We start from the raw sequence: 24,360 nt of genomic DNA on the forward strand, positions 1-24,360 counted from the left end.
TTCTCATCTGCTAAGTAATGCACCAATTCTACCTTTCCAAGCAAATTTTCTTCAACCGTTCAGCCTGCAGGGAGAAAACTTTTCCACACCTCGAGTCTCCTCTGCACTTAACATCTGCATCACCCCCACCCGCCGCGGCTTGTCTTCATGTCCCATCTCTTTCTCGCACTCAGCTGGCATCAAAGGCTGGATGTGAGGAAGGGAGGCAGCGAGAGGCTGCCAACGCGGTTGGGGAGCCATCCACAATGCGTTCGGCATACTAAAAGCTCAAACGGGATTTTAATTCAAGATCTGGCTTTCATTCAAAAGCCATGATTCACCTTTACAGTTTTATCCAGTTATGTATTTTTAAAAAAAACACACAAAAAATATAGAACAAGTAGATATTTCAAACCACACGGCGGTGATGAGGACAAGGTGGCGACTCCACACGACGTCTTTCGATTTCGTTTTAATATTAGAACGGAATTCATAATGGAGCTTTAAGGTGGCTCTTGAAACAGATTAAGCCGTTCCATTAATGGAGATTGTGGCTCATCCTGGAAGAGCTGAGTCGAAATATCTGCACTGTCATGGATATAAGGCCACATGATTGGAACTGACTGCCACAATCTGAAATCCAATTTGGCACACGGGCCAATTTGGCTCTTGTTCAAATACACTCCAAGATGTGAATTAGTGTTTGTGATGAATTTTTTTTTTCGGGTTTTTGCTAATGTACGCTTTGTCCTGCACCATCTGTGAAACCTCAAGATTTATTCTATGTGTGTACATGTAGGCCTTAAAGTATATTTTGTCTCACAAGTGTTTTATATATTTTTTTAAGTCGTGGTAGGACACGCAGGTAAGAGCTCTCGAAAAAAGGTTTTCCGAGTTCCAAACCAAAAGGGACGACTTCTGAAAATGGATTTCTGGCAGGGTGAGAAAATGAAAAGACTTGACGTTGAAGGTGTTAGAAAATAAATAAATACATAAAAAAATACATTAAGACATATATTTTAAATTTATTTAAAAAATAAATAAATACATAAAAAAATACATTATGACATATATTTTAAAATTATTTAAAAAAAAAAAGATATATATTAGGCAGCCATTTTTTAACTTTTACTACACACACACAAAGAGACAATTATTTATTTTCACCTGACAGATTGAAGCAGGCCTCGGAGAATATAACTCTCCCAACGGCCCATATCACGTTCCCACAGGTGGCCCGAGCCGGCGGCAGAAGTTGTCGCAGTGCTGTGACAAGGTCGCGACCCCGTCATCAGTTTCCAAACTGTCAACCGTGCCAGTTGTAATGCAAACTGACTTAATGAGCCTTTTGAGACTGTGTTGAAGAGGTCAGGCTGTCGTTTCTTGCCGACTTTTGCTACGCGGAAAAGCAAATGAATACTTTAACAGCGCTAAGCATTTGGAATGGCTAATTATAATACGGCAAATATGTTTTAAAATGACTAAAAAAAAATATCCTCTGCATGGTGCAGTCTTATATTACACTAGATGGCATATTAAAATAGTCTGAAAAATGAAAGTAGGAATTAGTTCAATGTCCCTTTGGAGTCTGTAATTTCATCTTTGAAATATAAAAAGAGAGCAAGAGGGAAATTATACTTCAGCCCGTCTTAATTAATGTAAATACGTATTGAATTGATTGCTTGGGGCGCGGGCCATATCGGCACGCAACCATCCCATTGGTTTGTCTTGGCTTTTGGTCCAAATTCCCGACAGACACGTTAAAACTCTTCCAAAGAAGTAGATAATAAAAAAAGACGTTGACAGCTCCATTTTTACTTAAGCTTATTGGCTGTTTGGATCCAGGATCCATAATGACACGTAACCGACTACATTCCTGTCAGGCTGCACATTGGTTTTTCGATCTGCTCACCTTGCCTGCTTTGACTTGCAAGTTGTGGGTGGGAATGAGTTTGTCTGGCAGGAGGTGCTGATTTTTTTTGTCTCTCGGGATCTTTGGCGGGCTTGAGGTATGATAAACGAGAAGCTGCCTAGTAGGTTATCAAAGATATAATGTTATGTTATGTTATGTTATGTTATGTTATGTTATGTTATGTTATGTTATGTTATGTTACACATATTTATTTCCTCACTTTGGACACACATACTTCCAGGTTTGTCCTTTTTATGTTATGTTATGTTATGTTATGTTATGTTATGTTATGTTATGTTATGTTATGTTATGTTATGTTATACATATTTATTTCCTCATTTTGGACACACACACTTCCAGGTTTGTCCTTTTTATGAGACCTTTATGATATGTTTGAGCAAGGGACCGTGAGAAAATGGGATTTTTTTCTTTCCTCCACCCGCCATTGTGTAATCCAGCACATGACATTTTGATCGAGAAGTGACTTTTTTGCTTTGCCTTTTAGCGATGGCTTAACAAATAGTTTTGTGTGGGGGGTGCACACTATAGCAACACTGGGGGGGGGAGAACAACCGTGAACTGATGGACTAGTGACATTTGCAACTTTTTCTAACTTTAGAGCGCTGCGGACGTAACATTATGAAGCGTTATTTCATTCTTTGCTTTTTATTTATTTCATGAAATTGACCTCATGGAATCAGCGCCATTGATTTTCCCGATCATTGTCTTCATTACTTTGTGTTTTCCCGAGAACTGCAACGGACTAATTGCCGGACTGACATTTTCATACTCGTGCTTGTTTTTTGGTGCACTGGCAGAAGAATGAATTTTAGATTATAAAGCTGGTTAACACTCTAACATTACAACTATGTCCTGTTGGTTCACCGGCTCCGGATGACCTTCCAAGTGACCCCATTACTGGATCCGTTGGTTCTATTAGACTCTCTTGTTGCTTTAATGAGTCTGTTCAAGCACAACATTAGTTTGAATGATGACTTTAGCATGATTGGCAGTGACCCTAATTTGCCGGTCATAGTGTTTTCTCTAAATGCTTTGAAATGATGGGAACGTTACAGACCCAGAAATTTCCTCGAGTTCTTTTTTTGTCTGTGTCTCGTTACTTGGTTTCTTGTTTAGAACTTTGCAACAGAAGCCACTGACAAGATGAGACAGCACCTTGAATGCCCGCACCTCCAGAAGAAGCGTTGCATTTATTTATCTGCCAGCATGTACAAAAAATGCTTGGATCAAATAATTGATTTTTGGGTATTTTTTTTTATTTTTCCAGTTTTTTTTCCCGCACATTTCCATCCGACCCTGTTGAGCTCTTAATGTATTTTTATCAACATTTATTTTTGTAGAATTATTTGGGTTTGGCATTTTTTTGGACCGCCTGAGCTATCCTTGAACGCCAACCAGTGCCAGTACCAAACTCCGAAAAAAAACCTGATCTGTATTTCTATTACCTCTTATCTATTTCCATCACTAACGCTCTAACTTGTAAATAAAACTAATCACTTTAATTTAAGCAGGGAACCCATTTGGCTCACTCCAGCTGCACTTGCATTATTGATTGGAACCAAACATTGGTTGAATATATTACCTTTCCTATCTCACACCGTTCTATTCGGAGCAGTTCCAGATGAATGACGCAATTACATTTACAGGTAAACGACATCTGCCAACGCGATTTGGTCATACCCGCCACCGTACGTAAATCAGTAAACCATATGAGACGTCATGTCCTTATCTCAGTCGGTTTATTGGAGTTAGCAGCCTCTTCAAACGATTGTTTCAGCCCTTGTATTGAATTATCCTCACCGTCACTTTGAGAGCGCCGTAAGGTATTGACGTACGGTAAATCACGGAGAGAACCCGACGAGAGAAGTGTCGTTGGACCGGAGTTGTCTGCGTGGGTGTGCTTTTCAACAGGCTTGCATTTTTCCAAGCGGCGCACACCTCCCTTTGCAGCGTGACGCCCAGTCCCAACGTGGCTCGGTACGACAAATGAGAGGTCATTAGATGATTCTCAGTCAAACGGTCATCAGCTCGAGCCGACCTAATCGCATAATGGCCTCAAAGGCTGGCACGGAACAAGCTGGGGAGGGGGTGGGGGGCACTGCTCGCTCGGCTTGCAACCATCTGGATGAATAATGAACTTGCTTTTCCACCAGGAAAATTGTTAGTTTGCAATTACGGTAATTTGATTTTCGAAACTGAGACTGTGACAAATAAAGTAGCTTGTTTTTTTGGTGAGGACCATCACAGGCACCAGTCGGCTTCAAAAAGACCCCAAATAATAAGATTTTTTAAAAGTTCCCCTATGTGGGTCACTACTCAGTGGACTTTGGAGAAGTGCGACTTTGGACTTGTGACTTTGTATGTTTTATTATTTATAGCTGCTAATGTGTTTTTGGATCTCTGAGGATGCTCCCAATGGGTCACTGCGTCACTTTGTGTCAAGTCCACGGATCCTTTTTGGGACAAGTTGGAACAGTTCTTCATGAATCAATGATTCCAATTAGGGGATTACCATTTGAGTTTTTTTTTTTTTTTTGCAAACACTACATTTTATTTAGGTCAGTCAGCTACTAGATTTTTTTTTTTTTTTTGCTCTCCCAAGGCTGTCAATGTAAAAATGTGTTCTCTTGAATCACTGTGCTTGTTCAATTTAATGTGGTTTTTCCAATCCCATGCTGTGCCCCTCCCTCGTGGGAGCAAAAGCTTGGGACTTTTTTTCTCCCCCCCCCCCCACCCTCTCCACTTCTTTATTTTTTTGCTTCATCTAATAAACCCGGGGCCCCGTTTGGCAAGTCAGGCTTCTCTGGTGAGTCTTCCTTTGTTGGTAATTGTGTTTTTCTAACTCTTGGACGGGTTGTGACTCTTAAGCCAATTTTGTTGTTCTGTGCAGTGACAATAACTTTGATTCCATTCCGTAACTTGAAATTATTATTTGTACGGCTTCTCTTGTTTGTGGTCTTTATTTCCACTTTATTTCACATTAACAAGTCTGTCCCTTTCACTTCATGTTCCATTTTGTTTTAACAACTAACTTTATATTTCTTTGACACCATCACTGAGGTATTCATTTTTGCGCCGGGAAGATTTTATATCCCAGCGTTCTCGTGCAAAGAAAAGGCAACTTAAATATTAAACGACATCAAACGGTGCCGATCCCATTTGCATTCATGAGTTCCTACTTTTATGTCTGAGACACCAGCCAGAATGATTTCTGTGACATTTTTAGAACAAATTGAGCCAAGTATTTTAAAATGGCAAATTTTGTTCCTTCAAATATTTCCACACGAGTCAATCAGAAGATATTCCGTCTCAATACCTGCTGGATATGTCACACTGGAGGGTTTTCAGGAAACTCCATCCTGGTAGGATAACCCAGGATAATACCGGAACATCCCCGGTGGGATTATGTACCTCCTCTGGCCTGCATGTGAACACCATTTGGACCCCTCACTGCTGTCGAAACGAAATGTTCACATCACACCTTCTCGTCGGATGCTGCTGTTACATGATCCATCCATCCATCCATTTTCTGAACCGCTTAGTCCCCACGGGGGTCGCGGGCGTGCTGGAGCCTATCCCAGCCGTCATCGGGCAGTAGGCGGGGGACACCCTGAACTGGTTGCCAGCCAATCGCAGGGCACACAGAGACAGACAACCAATCGCACTCACACTCACACCTAGGGACAATTTGGAGTCTTCAATTGGCCTACCAAGCATGTTTTTGGAATGTGGGAGGAAACCGGAGTGCCCGGAGAAAACCCACGCGGGCCCGGGGAGAACATGCAAACTCCACACAGGGAGGGCCGGAGGTGGAATCGAACCCGCACCCTCCTAACTGTGAGGCGGACGTGCTACCCAGTGCGCCACCGAGCCGCTCCTGTTACATGATTGCTAAGAAAAACAAAATGGTGGGAAAGGTGAAATTTCAGTTTGTGTTGGAGACTTGGAAAATAATTGACAGTTCAAGGTAGAAAGACAAAGCAAGAATAAATTTTATACACCAATCCCTATTAAAATGCATTGAGGGTAACACGCTCAATCTGTCAGCTGTATCCCCGATGTTCATTTTATCTTGACGAGTTGAGGAAACAATGGTCGAGGGAGCTGTGATAAGGGTCAATCAAAAAAGGGGAGCTGGAAGTAAGATCAGATGCCAGGACAGAAAGGGACCCAAGATGGTTGTGTTGTGCAAGGTGGATGAAAAAGGGCTTCAAAGAGGAGAAATTTGGTGGACTGCAGAGGAGGGCAGGGCGGGGTTGGGATGAAGAAAGTTAAAACAGGCATCCCTGAAACCAGGGGGAGAACTCACTATTTCCTATTTTACCAAAAAATCCGTCTTAGTTTCTTTCTGTAATGGACACACACACAACACAGATAATAAACACAAGAAGTAGACTGTGAATAATTGCCTCATGGGAGGGGGGGGGGGGGGGGGGGGAGAAGAACCCTCAGCAATGGATTGACATTTGGGCTGGTGAGTGGAGCAGAAGGGGCTGATTGAGAGAGCTTGTGATATTTATACGTAAACAAACAGATACATGTAAACAATATGTTCTCGTTAAATATCGGTTACATCATTGTTGGAGACTCTATCCTTGTGTGTCTGTTTTTGTGAAAATGATTAAATGGGTCCAAAACCAGAGTCCGCACAGATTGCTGTATTACATAATTCCGAGATTATATTTTAAAACATGGGTAGGCAAATTTGGTGGACTCTGTGTTGTCCATGTTTTTTAGGTCTCCATGTTAAATGGTCAAATAATTAGGAAGGTCTGCAGGAGGTGGATAATAATCAGGATTATTTGGTGTGTTGCAGCAAGGAGATGTGGAAAACATGCAGGACTGGAGTTGCCTAGCCATGCTGATGGAATTCTTAGGTGAGTAAACCACTAAACAAATCAATATGAATTCAAAGTGAGATGTGAATTAGAAATCAAGTGTGATGACTGCAAAGCAGCAGAGTTTGCTTCATAAATTGTATGCTTCTGACATCTATAGGTCAATAGAAAAATTGCAACGTTTATTTTGTACCTAAAAAAATAAAAAATAAAGCTTTGAGGTTAAGTGGAAAATTAAAAAAAAAACACACAACTAAGATATAAAACTATTAACAAACGTACTTTGCAAAATTATGTTGGTAAAATAATAATAAAATAAAATCAAGACCATAATGTAAACAAATATACTTTCCAGTATAATATATAAATATATAACAAATAAAATACATTTTTAAAAATACATGGATCAACTGTATTGATCGCAAATGACTGAGAAGGTTGTGGGAAGTGTTCTTCTAATTAAAATCCAAAATGTCAGTGTCATAATCCTTTCATAAAAACGGATCCTGTTTTGCATACCTTGTTATGCTTGTGAACGATGCCCATTAAATCACATCATTGTCAAGCCTGCTAAAGCAGCGGTGCAATTAAAGAGCAATGGACCAAATCATAAAATTGTCAGCGAATTTTATGTCAGCATCTCCGCTGAATAGCTTCACTGATAATGAACTCTCCATATGACTAAATAATAAGCAGCAACAATAAAATAGCCTGGTGGCTGCTATCATTTTTTTTATGTGGCTCCTAAATATAATGAATTCAGAAATCCTTCTAACCAGATGAGGGCGCTAGTTGCTCATGTTTCCACTGCCTAGTTTAACTCAACAACTCAAATTGTTTTTTTTAATTTATTTTGTTTTATTTTTATTTTATTCCAAACCATTTTTTTATACCACAAGCCCTCAAAATATTCCAGATATCTAAAAGTGTCTTCTCGTGCCCAAGTAAATGAATAGAAATAAATTAAGTGGTATATTTAAGTATTTTTAGCAATCAAATAAAAGTGACCAAGCTGCACAATGAAATGACACATTAATCTATGTCTAAAAAAGTATTACCTTGCCATTAATCTCACTAGACCTCTCCAATTAGTGTAATCTAATTAGTTTGTGCTAGTTAAAGGAGGCCAGTGGCTCAACTTCTGACAAGTGCCGTGGACCATAAAGGGCCTTTGTGCAGATGTTCGGTGCAGTATGTTTTATATTGTATTGATATATTGTGACATTTAAAAAAAAAAAATCCAAAGTAATAAATTAAAATAGTGGGATATTAGACCAGGTGAGCTATGGAGGAAACATGGAACCAGGGGGGAAAAAAAAGTCATTACTTTTCAATTTACATTGGATATAATATGTCCACATTATTTCCTCTATGTTTCAATTCTGAGGAGGGGAGGGGGGGGGGGGGGGGCGCAGATAATGATGCCTTTCAGGTGATGATGGACAATGTGATTGGGTGTAGGGATAGCAAAGTGGATGAAAAAAAATCTGAATTAGAGAAACACAGAATTCAGCCCTTTGGCTACGAAGAATATTAATAATGACAATGGCCAGATAACACACTTGATATATTCAAATCTACCAGGACATGGATGAACATCAAATGTCTTTCAATCTTGATAGAGTTGACCCAGAAATGAGTAAATTATTTATTTATTTATTTATTTATTTATTTATTTATTTATTTATTTATTTATTTATTTATTTATTCGTTTATTTATTCATTTTTTCATTTATTTATTCATTTATTTATTCATTTATTTATTTATTTGAATAGGGACAATGCACATGAATTAATGCAACATCAGTATAAAAAAAAATATTTACATATATGTTCACTTCTAGCACCATTCCCAGTTGAGTTTTGCCGATTCGTGCCAACTTCATTATTTACACACTCGAAATAAACGCTCCATAATCAAACACATTAAGCAATTTGCAAACACAAACAGTCTTATTGACAAGCGTCTTATTGACAAAGAACAAGAAGCAAATCTTTCTCCTTGACTAAGCATCTGCTCGAGCGAACAGAAAACCGTTTAATGAACACGGATCGGTGTCCGCTAGCAATTAACATTTTCCCAGCGAGGCCCAGAAGGCCTTCAAAGGGAAAGCTCAAAGGTAACCGGCAAGCCCACATAAGGACGACTCACCTGGGACCTAACACAATGTGCTGCGGAGGAAATTCACAGTTGGTGCTCGCCTCAAATGGTTGCAAATGTGGGAACGAGGTTGGAGGAAAACAGAAAAAGAGATGAAATAAAAAAGCGGCGAGTGAACGAGGGGCGACACAAGAATGCAACAAAGTGCACAGATGGTGGGGCATACGGTAAAATGTGTCGCCGCCGATGCTAGCAAACTTGGGGGGATGCTAAATCTGCAATGTGTGGGCATGTGTGTGTATATTTTATAACCCGTTACGCCTTATATTTGGAAATTTCCTGAAATACCCCAAGCATTAAGCACCTGGGACGAACAATACCATCCGAACAAATCGATTTGAGCTCGGGCCTCGTCTGCGGCTTTATCAATAATAGATTGTTTATTTCGGCTTTTCTGTTCTTAGCTACTCTTTGTGCACTTGCAAAACAATTCAATCTGAGATAAGAATGGCATGCACTTACATCACTCCATCTACATGCACTTTCGTGTCTCCAAGGACCCTAACCCTAACCCTAACCCTAACCCAAGGATGTTGTTGCCAAACTTGAAGCAACTTGAACTTTATTGGACAGTAATTGTTTCATTAATGGCTTGATTAATTGTTTCATTAATATCTTGATATTTGATTAATAGTTTAACAATAAAGAGATGATATAACTTTCCGCAGCTGATCTGAATTCGCGAAGATGATCAGAAGTTAATATTTAATCAAGATAAAGGGATGGACCAAGGTGGCCAAAGAATATGAATGAGGGTTATGAAAAATAATGCATGCGGGATAATTTATTCCTCCGCTATGCAAATAGTGTGACATATAATGCTATTATCTGTAATTATATTAGGCAGCTATTTCAGGAAGAAAATCTGCCCCCAGCTGCTATCACAGATGTTGAAGCAGAGATTGGAGGCGAGGGAGGGGGCAGGGGGGGGGGGGGGGGGGGAACATGTTTATTTTTTTTCATGCTCAGGCAATAAAGTGCATGTTTGCATGCATGTTTGACCTCCCCGTTGGGTACGTGCATGTTTGATTGGATATGTTTGTATGCAAAAGTAAATTGCGCTACAAGTGCGGGTATGCATGATCAAGTGTGTGGACCCCGTTACCCCCCCCCCCCCCCCCCCCTTACATTTGTCCTTCCTGTGTTGAGGTATCCATCTTGCCAGTATTGTGATGTTTTCATCCATGTGTGATTGCTACAGTTCCCCTCAGCCAAAACACACAGCTCTCCAAAGGCACACACCGTGCCAGCTTTAGCCACCCTCCGAGGAGCGAGCGTCAATAAAATATGAGCGCATGCATACACCCGAGCAAACAGACACTCGCTGCGGGTCGCACATCAATACACGCAGCCGGGCCCGACCCGGCCTGCGCGTTTACACTGCTGTGAACACCGACGCTAAGTGGAAGTTTGCACGCAAACATGGCGGCCACGAGTTACCTCAGGCCGACTGTCATAGAGAAAATCATGCTTCTCGCGCTCGAATTTTAATTAACGCTTTGTCTTTATATTATTATATTTATTTATATATTATTAAAATATTGATATATTTTATATATTAAAATATACACAAATATTAATACATATTTTATATATTAATGTATACACACATTATATTTACATTTTTTGGACCTATTAAAATAATAAATCTTTTCATTCAAGTTTGAATATATATAATATAATATATATATTATATATATATATATATATATATATTATATATATTTATATATTATTAAAATATCAATAATATATATTTTATACATTAATATATACACAAATATTAATAATATATATTTTATATATTCATATATACATACAGTATATTTACATTTTTGGACACCCATATTTTTCATTCAAGTTTGAAGCTCTGCGCCATAGTGGCAGTCATCTCAAACTTTTGCTAATTAGTCCAGACAATGAGAAATGGACTTCTATTAATGCTCGTGTTATCGCTTCAGATCCAGACTAGCGGGGTATTTCATGGTCTGGCTGAGAGGACATCAAGCGTGGACTGACGTTTGCAGTCTTTTATGTAAGCGCCGTGCTCAGACAAAAAAGGAACCAGAGTTGATGAACTTTCATAACTCCATCATATCTGCGCTTCGTCCAATGTTTTTCTTATCGTGAATTGCGTTGCGAGTGAAACAATAAAAATCCTTGTTGGCATCCCTACTGCTTTTCCAAACCACTAGGCTCCCATTAGATGGTAAAAATACAATTCTGATTTACCCTACAGGGCACTTGAGTGGGAGGAAGCCAAAATACTTGGAGAAACCCTTCAGGTTTGAACCCAAGTTCATCTTGGCTGTGATTTCCCAAAAACGTTTTTCTGTGCCATACCTGTTCTCATGTTCACCTTTGCTCATAGGTGACGACACCGATATTTCTTTTTGCTCAAAATAAAACCATTTAGATTTATAAGTGACTTAAAATACAAAATTGTAAAATTAAATAATTTACATCGGTTGTAGTAACAGTCTGCAAAAGTGTCTTAGAGCTTATTGCCAAATTCCAATCACTTGTCTTTCTTTCAATTGCGGTATGTCCAAAGTTATGGCGGCACTCATTAAAGTCTTTCTTTATCATTTAATGAAGTCATTGGATTAGAGGTGATGCTTGGACCGCTCAAACACGGAAAAGTCTTGGCGCCGAGGTGTTTGATAGCCCAAGCGAGAACTTCTATTTTGCGCTATAGCTATTTATTTATTAACTTTCATGACTAGCGCTAGCTAAAAAAAGCTACAACACAACAACAAGGTCCAACGTCGTCTTAAAAACATAAATTGCGGATCTAAACAAACCACAGAGGTCACGACTTAATTAATTTAATATGAAGTCATGCTCAATGAAGTGAGACTGTCAACAATCTGTCTTGCTCAGCCGAGCGTTCGTCTTTGAGTCGAAGCACCTGCTTGTTAGACAAATGGCGGAAATGTTTCACAGACACATAATATTTACTTAATTAGCAATAGTCTGGGATCAAATCGATTTATAATTTACAATGGAAAAAGTCCAATTGAAAAGAATGAATTCTTGATCCTCGTCTGTTTTTGCTCTTTGCAGACATTTTTTCAAACTTCCATTCTCTCTCCGTCGTCATCCTGTGGGGAGAGAGTCGCAGTAGAATTACCGTCCTCTTGATTTATAATTACCACGTAATTTGTTACCGCCGGCTCTTTCTCCGTCCTTGCTTGCCAAGACAACATGGACGACACATGACGTTCTTTGTTGAATAGTTTGGTAACATATTCACAAGATGCACCCAAATCGCTGAGAACTGTACTAGGCCACTTCTTCACACAGAATACTAAAATGTTTTATATAACAAGTCTTATTCCAAAAATATATTTTAATCAAATTACTACACACTGCCTGAATAAATTTACATAACTATTCACAGTTCTTGCTTCATTTTGCCCACGCATCTTTAGTAGCAATTGCAGCCTCTGATCTTTTTGGAATATCAATCAATAGTTTGAGATCTGGATGGGCCACTTAAGGACATTCATGGACTTTTCTTGAGGTCATTCTTTGGATATCTTGGCTGGAAGATGAACTGTCGTCCGATTCGAGAGTACTCTCAAGTTGGTTTTCATCCAGGAAGTTTAATTTTACCCTCGATTCCGACTCAGTTCCTACTTGACCTTCTGGATAGGTGTCAAACTCAAGTCCCGGGGGCCAGATACGGCCCGCCACATGATTTTACGTGGCCCGCAAAGACAGATTTTGCATCGACTTTGCGTTTGACACCAGGTTCTCCTCTTTCCACACTAGAAGTCCGAATTGCAGAGAATAAAGTTAAGAGAACCGCATGATCGAATCAAATTTTTTTTGTACTCGCAGGTGGATGAAAAACGACTCGCACTCGGCGATGATTCAGCCGCCTGTTTTTATCACCGTTGCGCTTCGTAAAATGAATCAGATGTTTCCGTAAAAATTGATAAGACAGTCAATAAGGCGGCGAGGGTAAACACAGTTTGTAAACCACACTTCTATTCACCTCACCATCTATTATTCATCGCTTGAGATGATTCTTTCATGAAGCCAGCTAGTTGCACATAATTCATAACGCTTGCTGTGGAAAGTAGGACAGCGTAAGATGCGGACGGGTTGGGGAGGAAAGATGAGAGGGTTGAGGGAAAATGAGGGTGACGAAAAGGATGTAGACAGAGAGAGAGAGAGGTGATGGAATTACAGTTTGAGCGGGGGTCTGTTTACCGCCGAGAGAAAAAAAAGGGGGAAAATTGGGAAATTAGGAGATAAAAGGCAAGAGAAAGACAGACTGACAAGCGGGGACGGATAAGCAGAGAACACCCCAAGACACTCTTAACAAGGAAAGGATAAGGAGGGGGCGTTTGGTCGAGACATCTCTATTAAGCGGTAGGGGGGGCGGAGTCTGCGGCAACAAGAGGACCTCCTGATTGGCTGTTTGTTTTACAGATGCAGATTTGCTCCATATGACAATAGCCGTCTCCTCGACATCACCTTTTAGCGCTTTGCATCATGTCACATTCTAGACATCAATTTTCTACGCTGTTCAGGGTCAATGATTTGTTGGAATCTAGCCCAGCAGATTTTTTTAGGGTACAGTCCATTAGGCCGGAATCTTTGACTGATGCTAGCAGGATCAAACGAAAAGAACCATGTCCTTGGATGACATGATTTGTGTGTTTCTCCTCTTTGACATGCTCCTCATAGATACATACATTTCTAGTGTTAACCCCAAACATCCTAGTTGAATTTCTCCGATAATCTCATCACACCCACGTTGCCCCTGCAGCTATGTGGTGACATGTGAAAGGGCGGACTTTTTACTCGTCTCGGTTTCTCTCTCTCTTTACCAACCCCCGTCTTCTTTCCTCTTGATCCTTGCGCTGCCGACGCCCGTCAGTGGAACCTTCATGTCGCATTTTAACGGATGACTAAGTTATCACAAACACTTGTCTGCCGCAGTGACACGGGGAGCGCTATGCATATATACGCCAGAAGTTCACGTCGGATGTAGCAAAGTGTAATGTTAATGTTGGTTTGCCTCAAGGTTGCTGTGTGTGTGTGTGTGTGTGTCTGCTCTTTGTTTATATTTGGGTCAACCAACCTCACACATCCTGTGCGCTACGAGTTCCTGTTTGTGTGTGTTTGTGTGCAAGGTCCCCAGAAAGCTTTGTTGACGATATTTTTGTGTATAACTTTTTTCCCGTCTTTCGCAATTTCTCAATTTTTGTTTATACTCATTTTTATGGTCTCCCTGCCCCATTTTGTTTCCTAATTTCACTTGCAGACTTTGTCACATCCATCTCATGCTTCCTGCTCCACTCCTCTCCTCTCCAATCCTCTTTCGACCTCTTCCTTCCCTCGCTCTCTCCTTCTTTTTTGAATCTTCACTCCTTCTGTCTGCCCTCTCTCCTCTCTTTTGGATTATGGAGATGAGAATGCCATTGTTGAACGCGGGGAGTCGTCTGTGATCCCTTGGTGTCATTTCACCGGCAGGAGAGAGAAGAAAACATGTGACTGTCAAATTTAGGGGCACATATACCTCAAAATAAGCTACGATAAATCTCGATACACAAACATACCGAGATAGAAGCACTGAACTTGTGTAGCCATGGATAATGGTTAAACTATGATACGATAAAATTGAAGAACACGTACGATAATACAAAACTTTTGAAAATTCACATAAGAAACCGTCTACACCTGGGGTGTCAAACTCATTTTTGCACAATTTGTCTTTGCGGGTCACCTAGAAGGATGTGGCAGGTCAAGTCCGGCCCCCGGGTCTTGGGTTTGACACATATGGTCTACACGGTTTAAACTTAGCTGTCAAAATAGTGGAACTAACTCCATCTGGCAACCGCCAGGGGGTATCAAACTCCAGAGAGGGCCTTTTCTTTGTTTTTCTTGCGCTTCCTGAATTGAAATTTTAATTTCCCGCCGCTCGTCCTCGCCGATGTTCTGTATTATGGAAACGAGCGGAGAGGGGAGGGGCCGACTCGGAAGGTAATGCGATCCATTTGTTACAGTTACAGTCGGCCACTCAAATAATTTCATCAAATACAGGTTGTGTCCTGCTATATATTATATCTGGCTGGATTATTAATGGCCTTGTACTGAGGATGAGTTCATTTCCGTCGTAATTAGCCTACGCTGCAGGCTATAAAACGGGAAGTGATTAGACGATTATTATTATATACTATTTGCAACAGGATAAATGACAGTATGGAAATAAAAAACATGGAAGATTTGTTTCTGTATGTTTTATTGTGAAAAAAAAACAGAAGCCACAATGTGGAATTGGCTGGTGAGGTATTTAAATCCTTTTTCTCTTCCGACGACATTGTGACAAGTTAAAACCAAATTATTTTCCGCATTGTTTTATAAATAAGGCTTGATAATGGAATGCCGTGCTGTCTTTGTCATCTGCACAATGTATGCAGGAAAGCACTCCCAAACCACCATAAAGCAAGATTAAAATAAGCCCGTCCATTTTGTGTTTACACACACACAGGCAAACACACACACACAAAATAACAACAGCAAATATGCAAACATAAATCACCTTGTTAAAGCCTCGCTTGTATCCGTGCCTGTGTTTAGTTTTTATTTATTTATAAAGAGGAAGCTCAACGGTAAATTGGAACGTAACCTCTTTTACACAATAATTATTCACATAGTGGCAATAAATCCCTTCAGCGGGGTAAATTTAGACTGACTTTCCTTTCTCGTGTTACTTTTTTCATTTTATTTGGAGACATTTTATGGCTTGTGTGAGGGGATAAAATAAAAGTTTAAATCATCATAAGGGGAAGATAATGAATGTTGGCTTATGGAGAAAAAAAAAAAAAGGCTAATGATTAACGAGTTGACCTTCAGGCAACCTACCAGCATGAAATTTTCATTTTTTTTTTCTTTGTGTACCTCGACAAAGTTTTGTTGACATTGGGTTTGCACTTGTTGGAACATGCTGCATGGTGTCCTGGTGTTAATGTTTTACAAGTCATACAGACTGCTGTGAAAAAGGGGTCATTATCAAAACAAAACTACTGGTGAGCTGAAACTTTTATCTGGACTGTATTTTGTGGAGCACTGTATTTAGAATTACCCACAGGTATGCTAACTGGGAAAAAAAAAAAACCTCTTGTTCTCTTGGGTAGCGGTAATGGTTCCATTCTCCTTGTGAATGAATAAAAAAAGGAGAAAATGAAGTTTTTAAAAATGTAATGAACATTGCACAGTTTTTTCAAAGCAAACAAACAAACCATGTGAATAAACCAAAACCATTGTTTATTTTCACATACAAAAACAATTTAAAATGTACATAGATTAAATAAACATGATGGAGAATGTCTAAAAAAAAACTCCAGGGGCTTACGAAGTGGCATTCTCCAGAAATATGAAGACATTGAAGATAAAATTTCAATGGATAGAGAAATATGCATCCTAATACATGTTATACAGATGAAAAAAAATATAATTATAATAGGAATAAGGCATACAACAATAGGGGAAAAACAGAATAATGAATGGACCATATTTCTTTATTGACCTATACCACACCAAAATAAATAACAAACAAACCCACTGAGGTGTTTTTTTTCTTTTTTCCACTCATTCAACTGTGAGCATGGAGAAGCTGCACATCGAAGGTGCTCCTCTTGCTCCTCTGCAGTGTCCAGCAGCTGTGCCAGTTCTCTCCTGGCATACTCACGCCAATCATGAAACCATCTGTGTGTGCAGGCAAGCACAAGTAGATATATAAATGTCCTCCTTAGATCTGGAAGCGACGCAATACCTCCTCCACAGCAACCAGCAAATGCTTTTCAGTCCAAATCAAGCTTGCTTGCATCTGTGTTTACCTTTTTGCTATTTTAGAAATGTCTTCATCTGGTTCAGGTAGTTGTGATTTATTAAAATCTGATTTTATGGACAATTATCGTATGGTATTATATTGCTATTGTGGCTGTGGTAGCAAGCTGAATAAATCTTGCTAGCTACGGGATAAAACGAGTGAAAAAGGTTGACGTAATAGAAGTCCACAGTAAATCCTCGACTGTGGAAAATTGTTTGGAGGCTCTTGACATGACCTTAACCAACATGTTTGCCTTGAAAGAATTTATATAATGTGGACCGTGCACGATAACACGCCTATTGCTCTCGTTCCTGTCCAGACGTTTTCCTTGCTGAACACGTCTCAATTTATCCAAGCCCATTATCACACCTTCCATGCCTACGCAGATTGAAAATGTTCCACCGGCTCTTTTTGTCTTCCCCTAGTTGGAATTATACAGGAGTCATTATGAAAATTGGTTGTATGCATTCGGAATGAAAAAAAAAGGACAGAAATATGAAAAAACTGATTTAGTCATTTTTATGGATTTCTGCTAACTTTGTCTATCACACCTATTATGTCTTCTTTTTTTTTTTAAAAGCTTCAGCAAAGTTTGGAGGAACGAAATGGAGGGAAGAGAACAACAAAAGCTACACGAGATAAAAGGCAAGTAAAGGCCTTTAGGAAATAGATGTGATCAATTAAAAAATAAAAAAAAAGTCCAGCTGGCAGGAACGATGGGCGAGTTATATAACCACAACATGGCCGCCATGTCACAAATGTGTGCTTGTCCTCCGCTGACTGTTTAATCGCACCTCAAACATCGCCTTCTGCAAATAACGATGGCACCAACACGAGGCGGCGGCGTGCCAGTTTTGGGCGTCCCGTGATGTTCCAAAAGCAGAAGTTACCATTTAAGCTGCATTGTAAATATCACGCGGTCGGAAGCCAACGAAACGTCGACATTGACCTGTCACGTGATATATAGAAAAATCAAGAAAGAAAAATCTGATTCCCGATGGCTACCACTTCCCTACCAAGAGCGATATTATCCGTACATCCATCGGGCTCAAGGACTTTATTTGACACAGTTAAAATCCACATTAATGAATATGCTGCATATCAATGACAAGTATTCATTTAAAATGTTTTAACACAATTAATTTAATACAAAATTGGATTAAAAATAAAACCCTGTCAACAGCAGTCTTAATTTTGTTGGACTACATTTCACATATTTATTTCATTTACTGTAATAAAATTCTCATAAACTCCACTTAGTCTAAATGAGCGTATTTTGTCTTTGAGGCTTGTCATGCATTCGCAGGCTTCTTCTTTTTTTTTTTCTTTCTCTCTGATGATTCCACTTAGAAGAATCTATCCCCGTGGTCCTATACATAGCCCCTTCTCACATGAAGTATATATTCTGACTTGGGAGATAAAATGTGTGAAAGAAGAGCAGCAGGATTGGGAGCAGTGTGCAGAAGAGGGGGACAAGCCAAAATAGAGCGAGAATATCAGCAGCGCTGCCTGCCAGACTCGCTGAGCTGCTAAGCAGGGCTTAACGACGCCCAAGGGTGTGTGTGTGTGTGTGCAAGTGTATGTGTGTGTGTGTTTTGGGGAGCTTTCCTTCTTTATAAGCCCCAAACATGAGTTCCATGTTTTGGGTTCAACCAAAGGCCAAAGAGTCTGAAGAGCAGAACTTTGTTTGAAGGTTGATTACTTGGCAATTAGTTGGTCAAGTGACGCTAATTTCGTGGGTGGAGGACGAGCGGTCGATTTTATTTGCTGAAATTTAAAACATGGTGATTCAGTAGATTTGGCGGTGTGATTTAAAAAAAAATTAATTCTTGCCGGTCATCGGTCAGGGCACCTGCTGCTTCGCCCGACTGGAGTTCCTAATGAGGTCAACCACAGTTAAGTCAAGCAAAATTCCGACTTGACCTTTGGTCTCATGCCGCGTGACCTTCACGGCAGGGCCTGTTTAAACTCAAAAATTCAAAATGCATGAGAAAAGTCCAACCTCAAAAATGTGACTTGAGAAATTAACAATAAATGATATCATGTGTTTTTTGGACTTGATATCTTTTTTCTGGCGTTCTTCTCTGCAAACATTGCATGGCGACACCTTGAGCAAAACACACTTTTCTGGCATCCCACAACCACCTCCACACCCGCTGTCACATGCACACACACACAAAAAACAACACCCGTACTCAACACCAACACCTACGATGATGCTCATCTTTTTACACGCAACAAATGATTCTATTCCGTACTCAGAAAGGTGAGAATATTTAGGAGGTCATGCCAGCTAGAATGTAGCTGCCCACATTTTTGGCACTGTACACAATATAGCATTATTTTTAGATAATATATAATAAAATGTCAGAACACAATAAAAAAAAAGCCTTTAATGTAATTTACAAGGGGAAAAAAATCATACACAATTGAGCTTTTCTCCTGACTTAGCAGTTTAATCATAAGATGTCACAATATTAAAATGAAGGCATAAAAGAAAGAAAAATGAATAAGCTGACAACAGACATCAGAGTAGGAGTGCAGCGACACTTAATTGTCAGTGAGTCACGACTCCCAAAGTTTACACCACACAGATTTGCACCTCCATTAGCTGTCGCCTGAGGGTGTCTGCAAAAAAAAAAAAAAAAAAAACCACACACAATGGAGAACTACACAAAACGGAACAAAGTCTGTCTAGCTATTTTTCTAAAAGGAAGTCCTTTGCGTGAGAAAAAAAATAGTATTTATTTTGTTCTTTGGATTTTGTCATGCATCTGGGCAATTTAGGGGTGGCCCCACTGATGAAAAATATGCCCCCCCCCCCTGCATTTTCTAAATTGCCCATCTGCGTGTGTCACATCCAATTAAATGGCCACACTTGCGCATGTAAAGCCATTACGCCTTTATTATGAGGAGCAATTTTGAGGCTTTTGCGCCACGAGAGTCCTGCGGTGGGGTTTACCTGTGGACTTTTCCTGATTGGATAGGATCTGATTTTAAACCCCGCCCCTTTCCGTCCAGTCTCTCCAGCTGGTGATCGGAGCGCACAGTTAGCGTTCAGCTCCCCGCTGCAGAACATGAGCTCTCACCCCACGGATCGGACACTCCACGTCACTCATGCTTTCACCACGTGAATTTTGAGGGAACCTGCCAAGCTTCAGGCACCAATTTACATTTGAATCGTTTTGTTTTTCTTTATTTTTTTGGATGCGCCATGAAAGCGCGTTGGAGGAGTTGTGGAGCGGCGTTGGTGGCGTGGACGTGGGTTTGGAGTGTGGCGTGGTGCATCCCGGCAAATGAAGGTAATGTCTCTCAATATTATCTTCTCGGCTTGACTTGACGCTGACAAGTCAGTTCGTGGACCTCCGTGCGCGTCTCGTGGATCTCCGCCTCCTTTTGACATGTCAAAAAAAAAACATTTTTACCTTTAATGTCACTTGCGTGGACTAACATCTTAACTGTAATGTTTCCTCTTTTGGATAATTAAAAAAAATATGTAATCAATAAACTGTCAGTATCATTTCATCATCTCATGCAAACATGATGACATAAGTCACCTGACGCGTCATATTCACCTGTCACAAAAAAAAAAGGGGGGCTGATGTCAATACAGCTTGGAACGGAGTGTCAGGTTGTGTTCCCACGCTATTGTCTGCCCACTGTGCAGAATTCTAATCGTGTGAGATGAAGGCTATTGTCGAAGGCTATTAGTTGGCATTATCCAGGGGGAGAAAGAGAGAACATTCTTCACCCTGCTTATTCTTCACATGATAGATTTATTTGGACAAAGTTTAGGGTGCACTGAAGAAGTGTTTTGTCCATTGTGTGGTTGTAGAATGGCTCGCTACTGGTGTTTGCTGTGTACGCCATAATTCAGTAGAAAGTTGGAATTCACCTGATTAGCAGGCTTTTATTGAACATTTACTTCCCGGTTTGATTTCTCAATTGATGATTTGTTTTTGTAATTTGCTATTTCCATCATTCTAATCGGCCAATTTTCTTTCTCTTGTTTGCAAGGCTGGTGATTAATTGGAGGTACAAATGGTGAATACCAAAAAGATCTTAATGGCTCTTTTAATATTTAAAGATGAGCTCCAGTAGTGAGGAAACTTCTTGAATTGCACGTTTTAATTGATTGTTGTTTTTTTTTAATCATGTTAGTGTTGTGCAAGATGCCCACACTTTTGTTTTAGAGACCACCAGGGCTTATTAATGATAATATTATTTGACATTAGTGTCGGCCAAACCCATCACAGTGGATTAGCCACATTTGGTTAAATGACATAAAGTGGAAATGCGTGAGAGAAGGTGAGCCATAAAGATCACACTGGACAAGCTAGCTTGCATGATTGCAAATTTGGAGAAGAAAGAGGAACCAAAAAGAGGTCACATATATGCCGCCCACCTGCGTTTTGATTTTAACAGGACTTCCCGATTTCAAAATCTTAAATATGTAAAATAACGATGGCTTTTGAATGCTTGGAATGAATCATTATGACGAATTAAATGGTCAAAGGTAGAGTGAAAGCAGCCACGTCTCCCATATGATCTAGTTCAGCATCACTTATCTCTTCTTTATGGCCTAATTAGTTGTCTAACGAGCGCCAAAGGACATCTTTTATTATTCTCAGCAGAGCGGTAGGGACTTTAAGATTAGCGGAGTTTGTACGGGAGCGAGTCTTTAGGTACAGAATAAGAAAAGTTACTTTCGGAGAATTCGGAATTTATTAGATTTTTTTTTCATTACGTCACTCAACGTGATTTTTTATGGCCACTAGGTGGTGTCATTTAAAATCTGTTTATTTTTCACAGTTGATTAAAATAATAATCCAAAATACATCCGTCATGTGGATTTTTTTTCTTTTTTTGCTGATTAATTGCATAACTGCATTTCAGCTAGCTGGCAAACATGATCAGACAAGAGTTGGACTTTCACTTTTGTTATTTGAGTGCACACCGTGTACAAGTTCAACATTATTAGTGATGTGTTAAGGGGGAGTGAACCTTGCCCACATGCTTTTATCTTATCTTACGTCATCCCAACCTCTGTTTTCATTCCTCTTAATCAAAGTTACCCATGTTGCATGCCATGTGAAAATTACCTTTGTGCACTTTATTCATTTCTCACTTCTTTATTTCGATACTTTTCATATCTTTGATTTCGACTCACTGCTATTTTTATTTTACAGTTAACCTGCTGGATTCTCGCTCTGTGGCGGGAGACCTCGGATGGGTGTCGTACCCGAAAAATGGGGTGAGTGTGCATAAAATTCATTCAAAGGGAAAAAATTCCACCATATAATCAAATAGATTTGTTTGTTGAAGGTAATTTAAGTTTCTAAGAACTCCTAGTTAATTCTAAGGGTCATTTTAATTCATTAAATAGACTATTGAAATTCATCAAAATTCTTTCTGCGCCGATTAGTCAATCGAGTAATCGGTAATATAACCGATTAATAAAATCTCAGCAGTAGTTAGTTATGTATTTTCCACGTCACTACAAACATCAACAATAATCGAATTCCTGTTTTGCAGTCCTGGGAAAAAAAATACAATCTCCAATAACAGAAAGCTCCATTTAATCCCCATTGATTACCTTGTAGCCTATATGCTAACATCTCCCGCTTGTAAATATTCAGGTGTACACGTCAAACCAGCGTACACGCTGACCAGAGCGATTTCTTTCCTCTTTTTTATATTCTGATCACGGCTCCTCAGGCTGTTTTGGTGCTCCATGGAGGAGATGTGATGCAGACATAGCCCCAATCATATAAATCTACTAGGACTATACCTCATGTGTATATATTTATCTATATGTATTTAATAAAAGACAATATTCTCACATATTAGCTTTTTTTTTTCTTCCATTCAGTGCAAGCTGCTATTTGTTTTTTTACCATATTGTCGCTTGTTCAAATGATTTGCGGGAGGAACAGCAATTACTGTTGTTCACTATTAGAATTCTTATTGTGGAAGCTGTTTACAATGGAGTCCAATTTGGAGCAGCCTCTATTAGCTCACACACACACACATGCACACACACACACCGACTTGGCAGCAGCGGTCTACTACGGCTAAATAAGATGTTAAGCAGGGGGCTTTTTTGGGGGCTCATATTCCAGATGGTTTGTTTCATTCTCCTCCTCCGCTATCTTTTACATTGGCTTCTTCTATCTCTCCTCGTTGCCTCCCGTTTCTTTTCATGTCCTTGTTGCCATCTGCTTGTCTTTTTATCTCACCATCCTTGCGAGTTTCCTTTCTTTGCTCCCTACCAAATGTTTCAGTTGGCTTTGAACAGAAAAAAAAAAAACACATGGAAGGTGTGTTTGAGGAATATTTCGTCTGGAATTAAATGGGATTAATCTACTCCTGATGCTCCAAATATTTCCAAAAATTTTATTTTGTTATGTAAAAGGTTTCTGGATGGAAGTCAAGCCTGAATTATTTGCAAGTTACACCCAGACGGCAAAGGCAAGTCCTGGCGAGAACACTTAACTTTGTTCTTTCTTCCAGCGGGACCATCCCTCCTCCATTTCATCTCCCGTATTGTGTCGGAGAGTGATGGCAGATTAGCTGAGCTGCTGTTCGCATGCTATTTCACAGAGGCTTTTATCTACTGCATCTTCAAGCAAAGTAAAAAAAAATAAAAGAGGCGGCACGAAAAAAACGAGGGTTGTCACAATAAGCATTATTTTTCCATCCATGTCACCTGTCTCGGTTATAGGCTGTTAGTCTAACCAATTCCAGGCCCGGTTTGATCTGGACCGTATCTCCTGGCTTCATCGAGAGTGCTGACAAAGGCTCAGTGATGAAAACATTTGGACTTGAAACATTGAAGGCACGAAAAAGGCACGTGATTGCCAGCTGCCAGCTGGCGTCAGATTGGAAGGAACCAAAACAACTCTGAAACTAGCTACTCACTTTTCACGCACTTGAAAATCTGAAAGAGTTTCGTGCATGCTTGGCATATGAACCGTGCATGCCTCATGGATGGATGATTTTGAATCAAGTTCTTTCAAAAAAAATGACAGAAAACATCGTGGAAAGACTCAAATTTAGTGCATAAGACATTTGAGAGACTACTAAAAACCTTTTTGGTAGTTTCACCACATCAACACACAAAATAAGCTTTCAACATAAGTGCATCATTCAAACACACACAAAAAACAAAATCCGGCACAAACTTGACACTTGACACAAACCTCACTCAAAATCTCACCTACGAGCTCGTTGGTGAAAACGCATCGGAGCGATGATTTTGAAAAAAGAATTCAGGCACGCTTCGACCGTCTCGCTGATTCAGCGTGAGAAGCCCGAGATAAGGCCAGACGAGCGACAAGAATGCTGAACGCACACGTTCACAAAAATGGCATCGATGGCTGATGGTAGCCAACTCACGACAATGTGGATCTGAACTGTGTTGAAAGATTTAAAAAATAATAATAACCCATCATTGTAACTTTTTTGATATATGAGTCAATTTTGCATGTGAACCAAATTGCCATTTCATTACGGGGAAAAAAAAAAATAAGACTTGATGGTGAATGAAGTCCAATTACCGGCTATGTGAAAAGAAAACTTGCAGAAATTGGAACGCGGA

The 24,360-nt window shown here is 39.8% G+C and overlaps 1 protein-coding gene across 1 annotated transcript in view; it reads left to right on the forward strand.

The window, feature by feature from the left end:
• The first annotated feature begins 812 nt into the window (after positions 1–812).
• Positions 813–24,360, forward strand: part of LOC125979519 (ephrin type-A receptor 5) — a 52,641-nt gene continuing 29,093 nt past the window's right edge. The window contains exons 1-4 of the mRNA XM_049737834.2: positions 813–919; positions 6,729–6,789; positions 19,982–20,062; positions 21,950–22,014. Of these exons, the coding sequence (XP_049593791.1) occupies positions 6,747–6,789; positions 19,982–20,062; positions 21,950–22,014 (189 nt within the window). The 5' untranslated portion in view covers positions 813–919; positions 6,729–6,746. The remainder of the gene's footprint in view (positions 920–6,728; positions 6,790–19,981; positions 20,063–21,949; positions 22,015–24,360) is intronic.

This window comes from Syngnathus scovelli, chromosome 13 (assembly GCF_024217435.2).
Source record: "Syngnathus scovelli strain Florida chromosome 13, RoL_Ssco_1.2, whole genome shotgun sequence".
Classification (NCBI taxonomy): domain Eukaryota; kingdom Metazoa; phylum Chordata; class Actinopteri; order Syngnathiformes; family Syngnathidae; genus Syngnathus; species Syngnathus scovelli.